Here is a 9,916-nt window from a genome sequence, read left to right as displayed (position 1 = left end):
GTTTCTGTGGATTAACAATATTGCTAAGGATCATAGCTGTGTTTTATACTCTGTCTTGAGACGTCTATTAGCACTGGCAAACATGAGCAGTGACCTCGTTCAGGAGGTAAGATTTGCATGAAGTGTGGTGGAGATGAAATGATACATAGCTTTATAACTGCAATCCATTTTCAACATCCGGCAGAGACAAAGATACATCCAAAAGTCAGAGATCTGATGACTTTATATGACTGCTCATATACAAAGCTTTATGTTGGGTAACCCAAATAGCAGTTACATGTAATTTTGTGAGTTTTTTTCTACACCGTGTGATCAGTATTTAGTCCTAGACCAAACTCTGTGCTATGTTAATTTAGGGAGCTAGATCCTTCAGTTAAAAACCTCTGCAAGGGGCAGAAGCCACCAACTTCTGGAGGAACCTGCCATGTAGAAGAAATTCCTGAAGGAGACTATATCCTTGATGAACAACTAATGTTTTTTTTCTGTCTTGCAGTGAGTTTCCTGAAAGAACATGATGCCAACAGAATGACTTGTGCACGTCACTGTCCCAATCCAGCTCAGCATCAACAAACAAGTCTGTTCTCCCAGATGAGTTAACCTTGAATAAAGAGTGAGCTCCAACAAGACCTGAAATCCTGCATTCTTCAGCTGAACAGTGAACAGTGGCAGTCTCCTGACAGCATGCTGGGATACAGGACACATGCGGCTGTTGTCCTTCACCTCTCCCAGTGCAGACTGCCTTTCACACAGACCCACCACAGCCTGCCAGGCCACAGGCATCTCTTCCAGGTTCCCGCTCATCCACTAAAAAAGTTTGCTCACCTGGCAGTAAAGCCCACATAAACTCCAACATTTTTCTAATAATCCAAAGAGACCTCACTGCCCATACTCTGGGTGGGCTGACTTCAAAAACATTCACTCAAGCCACTTGTATGGCATTTTTACCAAATGTCTGTACCATTTTTATATAAAAAAACTTAAAAAACAGTTTCTCACCTTAGCACCCTTTCAAATATAATTACAATTATTTGACAAAGCTACTGCTACACCCCAATAGATAATGAGATACATAAAGTGAGATTCAGCAATAGTTGTCTGCCAGACTTGGTTTTCAACTCCAGCTGCCGGTGCCAAGCTACCATGAAATCCATTTGCTGCACTAGCTTATACATGAGGTGGTCATCTGAAAAGCGCACAACCCACTCTCGTCAACCCCGTGCAGCTAACATTTGTTAAACATCTGATAAAGCACTGAAACAAACTGCCTTCTTTATTTAGCAACATGCCTTGAGAACAGATTTTCTCCTGATTTAATGCGATAGTTCTGTCCGTTATCCCATTAGCGACACTCTGCTAAAAAGAATACCCAGGGCATCCCACTGCCAAACAACTGGTTGAAGCAATTAGATGATCTTCACACATCAGGTTTTGATTACAGAAAAATGGTCTCCTAAAATACCCATCTATACGAGGTCACTGAATGAGAGAAGAGAGAAAATGACTTTTTTCAGACTTTTTTTTAATGATAATTATTTACTTCTACGAGAAAAAATGCTCACAAAACAGGAACAGATTTTAACATTTCCATGCTAGTGCATTACATGATGGGGGAAAGACTTTTATTGACCCTGGTCACTACAACAGATGACCTACATATGATGATACAGGAAGAAGTATAGCCTCTATTTGGTTAAGAAGTTTCACAACATCCTTTACCAGCACCATCTCCATAAGTGTCCAAAAATCACAACACTAATAGCCCCAAGAAAGAACACCTACTCCACATTAAAACTGTGAATTTATACAGAATCATTTGCTATTTTCTTAGGTCAACAAAAACAAAACACCTATTGACTGCTAGTTCAATGTCTACAGTTTGCCTTGATAAAATTACCTTAATCTGAGACCAACACCCTCATTAATTCCTAGAAAAGAACATATCATGTCTTCACATCTGACAAATGTTTGAGCAATTAATTGTATAAGAATGATGTTAACACACGCCAAAAGAGGAAACTTACAACAGATTTAGTGTAAAAAACATCAAACGGATGATTAAGCTGATAATACTTCAGTGAAATGCATTGTTTCATTTCTTACCTCAATAATCTTGTCATGAATTTTCAGGCCTTCTGCTTTGTCTGCAGGTCCATTTTCCAAAATTTTTGACACATAAATTCCCTCAGCAAAAGATTCCTCCTGATTGTTCTGTACCAGACGATAATGGAAGTTGCAAAAAGGGCCACATTAGTGCAAGAACTGAAATGGTTCTAAAATCAGCAGCAATGAAAAATGCAAATCCACCTGAAATATGTGGCTGGCTTTTTTAACTAAGGATTAAACTCCTTGGGATTTTTTTTAACTTACTTAAAACCAAATAGTCATTAACCAAAAGGATAGAATTAATGAACTATTCTGGCATTTTTGACAAGATTATCCATTTACTTCTGGTTATTTTAGTCCATATGAGACAGGAGGTGCAATGGTAACCAGATCCTTGTTAAAATATTTAAAACAGACCTCAAAGTTCACAGCAGATACTGAGTATTATGTACAAAGATAGTCATAAGAATGGAAATCCAAGGATCCTCTCAGAAAGGACAGTGATCTTGCAGTAGTGTTGCTTGTAAACTTTTTCCTAGATTCGAAAATAATGCCCCAAGACACAAAATGACATTAGTTAGCAACATGGAGCAGTGATACGATTTGGTTGGAACTGGTTGACCTCATAAATCTTATTCACATGAGAGATTGAGAGTTTGCTCAACTGTGAAATATATAAAGATCACCTATGGACAAAAAGAGAACCCACTTCAAGTTACCTTTACACCTTTTTTAAGTATAGCCCACACAAAGGCCAAATTTGAAGCTAGTTATTTATCTACCACAGCTGGAATGATATACCTGATGTTGCTACACTTGCTAAAATTATTTCATCACATGATAGAGTGCAGTCCCAAATGTCCAACATGGAGTTTTAAATCATTATTAATAAAGGAATAATGTCAAAATAATAACCTATACAGCTATAAATAAAGCAATTTTTCTTTCACATCTTTTAGGCTTTGCATAAAAGTTTACATGATGCTTATTTTCCTTCTACAACCAGTGAATCAACATTCAACATTGCAATTTATGTGTGTACAGATTTCTAGGAAGAGGTCCTATGCTTTCAGGGAGAAATCATTTTATTCATTTTCTAATAAAAAATGATAAAAATATAACAAAAACTGAAGCCACTAAGAAAGATGCTTTACAATGTATGGCAAATGCCCCATGGAGGCTCAGACCAGACAGACTTCAGTTCAAGATTATGATGTTGTAAACTCCTCTTGTTTTCCTTTGTCACAGAAGCATATAATTGCCAGATAAGAAGCAAAACAAACTGAGTAGTGGCTCCAGAAATATTTTGAAATGGCAAACAAACAGATCTCTACTCATTTGAAGTGACAAATGCAACTCTGATAAAAGAAGCATAATAGTCATTAACCAAAACAACAAAAAAAGGGTTTTCCTGTTCTTTCCTTTGGCTCTGAGCATGTTAGATGTGACCTTATACTGATTATCTAGGAACTACCAATCAAACAACTGTCGTAGTATTTACAAGAAGCAAACACCATGAAACTGAATTTGTGAATTCAAGGACTCAAAAGATCCCAAGCCTCAGCTCTGTCTCACAGCTCAGGCATCTTCTTTCTCTTCAATTATCAGTGTTGGTCAGTGGTGGGCCATGATCATCTCCTGCTCCTAAGCAGAGCAGTTCCCTCCAGGAACAGTCCTAAGAACCTCCATACAATTATGACTTACTCTTTAAACGTATTCATTCACAAAGCCTCATAGTTTTCATATCAAAAATGTTTCCTGCATACATTGAACTGCATGTAAAAACTTCAAATGACATCCCCCTAAAAATTAAGGGAGTGCCAAATTCCCTTTTACCTGCAAAAGCCCTGCATTTTTCCCGCAGATGTAAATAACAGAATTCACCTCGCAATCCGAAATAAAGATTGCTTGGACTTCACTACTAGCATATTCAAAGTATGAATATTCAAAGTGTGTGCATTTTATCCTATAGTCTCCTGTTGTTTCATCTTTCCACTAGAAAATCTAACAAACTCTTGCTTTAGATTTCCTAAAATATGCATCTGATAACTGCTGTTCTTCATATTCACCCATAAGGAGCAGAAATTCTGCATAGCAGGCAGTAAACTTCTTTGGCTTTAGTGCTAATGGGAACAGACTATTTGGCACCACTAAATACAGCTTTAGAGCTATATAAATATATATATAGCTTTATAGATAAGTATATATATAAAGCTTATATATAAATATAGCTTTTGAGCATTGCAAAACTAATGTATAGGGGCCCATTCCCCTGCCCAGTAATAGCAGGAGGTTACAACTCTCCAACTCAAAATAAAAACAACTGATCAGTACATAATTATTATCAAGCATTCTAGTCGACTATTAATTTTCCAGTTCAACAAGTTTCTTTACTCTTCATAAGTAAAGACAGTCCTGATTAGTACTTTTAGAAGAGAAAAAAATGCATATTCCTATGCATATTCTAGGACTTTTAATGAGCTTTCTAAAGCTAGACTGATGATTTGTGAGGCTAGATTAATTTAAGATACAAGATCAATGAAAACTGTATTTCAGCTCACAAAGGAATACAAATTGAAAGCAGACATATGAGAGCAGGACATGTGCTCAAACTATCTCAGCTAGAGATCAAATTTTCATGTCTCCTTAAAAGAAAAAAAAAAAAAAAAAAGAAAGCAGTTTCCAAAGTTCTAAGGGCTTAATCCCGCAACACAGTCCCGGAGACTTCCATTGAGCAGTTTGCATGAATACATCTTACTCATGGGAACACAGTGCAGATGAGCCTAAAGTTTTAAAGCAGAAACAAGGGAGATCCCTTTCATGAAAAGGAGAATCATCCAATCCTCATATGATTAGGTGTTCAAATGGTAAGTCTAATTTTACCTGGTAATATTCAGTTCTTTAGCCTATGGTGCTGATTCAACACTTACTGTCATCCAGAGTAACTCTTTTACTACTAATGTACACAATAACAGAAAATGTAGTTAAAAAGTAAATTATGTCTACTTTTATCTTTACCTGATTGGGTCGTCCTCCTATAATATTGAATCCCAAAGTATCGTTTTCTCTGTGCAGCATGATCGTTAAAGGTTTTGGTTCTCCCCCCTAATAAGAAAGAGGTGAAATAATATTAAAGAGTATTGCCTCAAAGAAGAACATGTTAAGTGAAATCACTAATTTTTTTTTTTTTTTTTTTTTTTGCTGGAGAATATGTAAGGTAAAGTTCAAAGGAAAATTAGGCTGAAAGGCTGATAGCAAAGACTTTGTGCTGGAAAACAAACAAGTGAGAAGATATGTGTCTGAAATGTAACAGGTAGCTAAAAAGACAGATTATTTTAAGTGTTGATCAGGAAAAACAAAGCATGCTTTTACTGGTAGGAATGCTCAGCACCACTGAGAGGCTCCAAATATTTGTTAGTCTCTACAAAAAAAAAAAAAAAATCTGTATCTGTATTAACGTTTAAGGCATTAAACACACAGGTGAAATCCTCAACATTATAAATTCCAGACCCAAAAGCCATATCCATACAAGTTTCGTAGCAGCTTATAGGAAAAATACAAGAATGAAACCCAAATCTTTATCCCAACGTTTTACTTCTGTTCCAAATAGAAAGAGTTCAGAAAGTATCTCTGCAAAGATTTTTTTAGGTGAAGTTTAAATATACAGCAAACAATCAAAACTAGTGATGCAACCAAAATTTTTTAAAAAATAAAATAAGTAAAGAGAAAGACACCTTCTCCTTCAGAACAGATACATAATTTTCTAAGTAATAAAATCAAAACACAACCTAGAGGCTTGAGCAGAGCTAGTTTCCTTAAATTGTTCACGTATAAAAATAGTCACATTTCACGAAGCATAATCCCTACCAGAAAAAAAAAAGCATTAACTCAGTACAGTAAGGCATCTATGTTTGCCATTCTGCATAAATTGGTTGATTAATGCAAATTTGACACCTAAATATATTATACATGTCTAAACATTCAAAATACATCACATAATGTCAAAGTCCACATTTTATTAACTGTGACAGTGACATGTTTTATTGCGGCACGATACAATTAATTTTAATGAAGTACTTTTCCACGTTATTGATAGTTTTTCTTCCAAGTGCCTGTTTTGCTCGTTAGCCCGGTCTCCTGCGAAAGACATTTCTGTGAGGCAGAACATACAGCAGCATCTACCGGCAGTGTCCAGCTATGGCACATACTCAAGAGTTGCCCAGGAGGTGCCTTCACACCAGCCATCACATGTACATGCCAGTTCCCCTCTTAAAAGCCTGATCTCTCTTCTCCCTTCTTCTGGTCCTGCTTTCCTCGCCCATCCCACACGGCGCATCCTGGCTGGCCTCCATCCTAAGACCCTATCGCATCTTCCAAGGGATGGAGTGGGCGCAGGAGCGCCCCTTCCAGCCAACACCCTGGACCTCTGGGATTAGCTACACAAAGGAAATTGGGCAAATAAAGGGAGGAAAAGATGAAGTGTTAAAGTCTCCAAGCGCAAAGTGTCTCAGTGCCAAGAAGCCACAGGCAGCTCGCACCAGGGACTCTTTAGAGCTATGTCCCTCTCCCCATTTCACGTGGAGTAGCGGATGCTCAGCACGTCGCTGTACTTCAGCAGTGAGCTGGCAGCTCACATCCTTCCCTCCTGCTTCCCAAGGGTCTATGAAAGAGTTTTCACTTCCCAAAGATCTATAAAAAATGGAGGGAAAAATATCTTGAGTGGAGCTTAAATTATATTAAATCAGCCCTCACCAACCAAGAGCGCCAGACTCTGCACATCCAAGAAACTGAAGCCTGAGAAGGCAAAGCCCTCAAAGCACATAGAGCCACCTGACCGGTAGGCTCAGCAGCTCATTCAGTCTGAAGGACACAAGTCCCCATCTAAGCAATGTCATCGGATTCGATAAAAAGGAGCAGTGCTGCATGGGTCTCTGCTGTCAATGGTGGCAGCTGCTATTTCACTCCCCTGAATGCAACAGACTTTTCCGTCTTTTCACAATAGTTTCCAAAGTTTCTGAGGATTTTTTGCTCCAAAGGATTTTTTTTTTCTTTCCAGGCAACTCCAGAGTTGCTCACACAGAAGGCAGCACCGCAACACCCCCCTCGAGGAAACCCGCACTCAGCCCACTCCGAAGCGCCGTCCCCTCCCTGCTGCTGCCCAGCGCTCCCCCGGTCACCGCGGCCACCCGCCGCCAGCCTCGGGCTGCTGTCGCAGGCGCCCGGCTGCGGGGCGCCGCGTCCCGGCGCCGCCCCGACGACACGGGGAAGGGCGCCCGCCGGGAGCTCGGCGGGCTCGGGCGGAGGGGGGTTCCTCACCTTGCCGGGCTGCGCGCCCGCCAGGCTCCTGGTGATGCTGCTGATGTGGCTCATGTAGCGGCCGAACTTGGCCTGGCAGCGCCGCGCCGTGAGCTGCACCTCGCTCTGCAGCGCCGACAGCTGCGCCAGCAGCGACCTCTCCCTGGGGCTCCACGGCGGGGCCGCCCCGGCGGGGGCCGCCGCCGGCTCGGGGCTGCCCCGCGGTACCGCGGCCGGGCGCGGGGGCGCCGCGGCGGCGCCGGGCGGCGCGTAGGGGCAGGCGGCGAGGTGCGCGGGCAGCTCGGCCAGGCGCACGGCGCGGCCGCAGCCGCGCGGGCTGTAGTCGCACTTGACGCGCAGCCCGCGCACGAGGCTGCGCAGCGGCAGCACCGGCCGCAGCTCGGCGGGCGCGAGCGGGCGGCAGCGGCGCGGGCAGCGGCCCCGCCGCGCCGCCCAGGGCAGCAGGCAGCCGGCGCAGAAGACGTGGCCGCACGGCGTGCACAGCGGCTCCTCCAGCACCCGCGCGCACAGCCCGCACTGCAGCTCCGCCGCCACGGGCGCCGCGAAGCGCGCGGGGTCCAGCCCCATGGCCCCCCCCGCCGACACCGACCGAGCGGCCCGGCCGCCGTCCCGGCCGCGGCTCCGGCCCCGGCGCCGCTGGAGCCGCTCCCGGCGGGCGGGCGGGAGGGCGGCGAGGGGCGGGCGGAGCAGCGCGGGGCTGAACGTCCCGCCGCGGCCCTCCCGCATCGCCGCCCTCCCCGCGGCCGGCCCCGCCGCGGCTCCTCCGCCCTCCCGCCGCATCCTCCTCCCGCCGCCGCCGCGCAGGGTCCCCTCGGGCGCAGAGGCACCGGCCTGCGGGTCGTGGAAGGCTGGGTGGTTACTGAGTGCCAGGGTGCTGCGGGTTGGGTGGTTGTTGAGCGCCGAGGTTGGGTGGTTACCAAGTGCCCGGGTGTTGCAGTTTGGGTGGTTATTGAACAGCAGGGAATTGCAGGTTGGGGATAGGAAGCTGCCAGGAGGGCTAGGAGGGCAGGTTGCTCAAGGCCGTGCTGCCGTCATGTGTGTGCCCCACAGACAAGGTATGTGCAGGTAAACAAGGTGTGCACATCCACGTGCTCGGCTTGTCTCCCAGGGCAAGCCCTTCTGCACAGCTCTGGGGTATGCAGGGACGCATGGGAAGCTCTGCTGAACTCCCTGACATTAAAAGTCTCTCTTTTTTTTAATTTTTCTGCCACACCAAAAACGAAAAGGAAGTGCAGTCCAGGTAGCAAAAGTGCTTGCTGAGCTGTCTTAAAGAACCGCATATGTCTAAACGACACTTTCATTTTAAGAAAAGCAGAAACACAGCAGAATCTCCAAATGCGTAGTTAGGATCGATAACCTGCCTGGATCCTGCCCCTGTCTTGCTGCACAACCCACCACACTCTGAAATATGAAACCCCTTGCACATTCCCCACATAGCTTCACTATTGAAAACACAGGGGCAGATCGCTGCCCCCCAGCCCTAGAGAACCTCCCAGAAGGGCTGGAGCCCTCCAAGGGGCTTCCTCAGTGCTCTCCTTCCCCCTCGGACACTGGCCCTTTGGGAAAGGCCGGCAGATTTGGCGCAAATGGGCCCAGATCAGTAGCTCTTTTCTGGACTTGAGGAGCGTTGAGGCAAAGCCCATGTCTCCCCGGCAATTCTGCAGCCCCTACATCCAACTCTGGCTCCTCTGGCAGCGTGTCCTCAGCAAAGCTCAAAACGTCTCCTGGTTCTTCCTGCGACGACGACAACAATGTGGGGGCTCTGTCACTGAGTGAAATAGTCGTCCCTTTTTCCTCAAGCGAGCAGGAAAACTCTGCCCATAGATGCCCCAGGACTGCAGATCTTGATTTCATCTACCCACAGTTTGCTTAACAAAAGTTTCTCAGCAACTTTTAACAGTAATTTCCTAACAATTGCCAGTGCCCCATAGAACAGCTCTAGACCCACATACTGCCCTGAGTAGCACCAGCATCCTATCATTTCTGACTTGCCACACAGAAAGCCATGTTTTTGCTCAGATTGCCATTAATGTAATATAAATAGACAAATAAACTGTACCCTCATGTAGTCTTTCAACTTGGGGAAGAAACTCTCTGTATCATATGATACCATAAGGCATTTTACTGGAAAACTGCATTGTCTCTCACTCAGAGAAGGAAAAGGTCGCCCCATGAAATCAAATATCCCAAGGAAAGCATTATGCTATTTATATTTAATGTTTTTAGTCATCTGGTATTTCCATTTGTTTTAATTGTATTACCCATAGAATCAGTTTCATTCTGAATGTTATACAAAATGTTTTTCAAAAAGTATTCTTCTCATGTATGTTTTTGCATTTGACTATTTGCACTCATCATTTATTTGCACCCTTTCTTCTGTCCAAATATCATTCCTGATGCATTTTCTTTATCATCTTATATGTGGTCCAGCATCTCAGATCTGGACAAAGTGGCAACATCTACAGTCCAAAATTAACCTGAGTGAAGGAGGGGGCCC

General features: G+C 44.1%; 1 protein-coding gene across 1 annotated transcript; it reads right to left on the bottom strand.

Moving 5' to 3' along the window:
• Positions 1-2,100: 2,100 nt before the first annotated feature.
• Positions 2,101-7,986, bottom strand: LOC148593686 (PDZ domain-containing RING finger protein 4-like; the record flags this gene model as incomplete). The annotated part of the gene is made up of 4 exons (XM_088529887.1): positions 7,852-7,986; positions 7,420-7,539; positions 5,122-5,208; positions 2,101-2,208 (listed from the first exon to the last, which is right to left on the bottom strand). Coding segments are annotated over exons 1-4 (450 nt in total), but the record flags the coding sequence as incomplete, so codon positions are not given.
• Between the last annotated feature and the right edge of the window lie 1,930 nt (positions 7,987-9,916).

This window comes from Tinamus guttatus, unplaced genomic scaffold (genome assembly GCF_059628265.1).
Source record: "Tinamus guttatus ecotype Peru unplaced genomic scaffold, ASM5962826v1 Tinamus_guttatus_pri_ptg000355l, whole genome shotgun sequence".
NCBI lineage: Eukaryota > Metazoa > Chordata > Aves > Tinamiformes > Tinamidae > Tinamus > Tinamus guttatus.
Note: the sequence above shows the minus strand (reverse complement) of the source record. Positions and strands in the feature narration are given on the sequence as shown.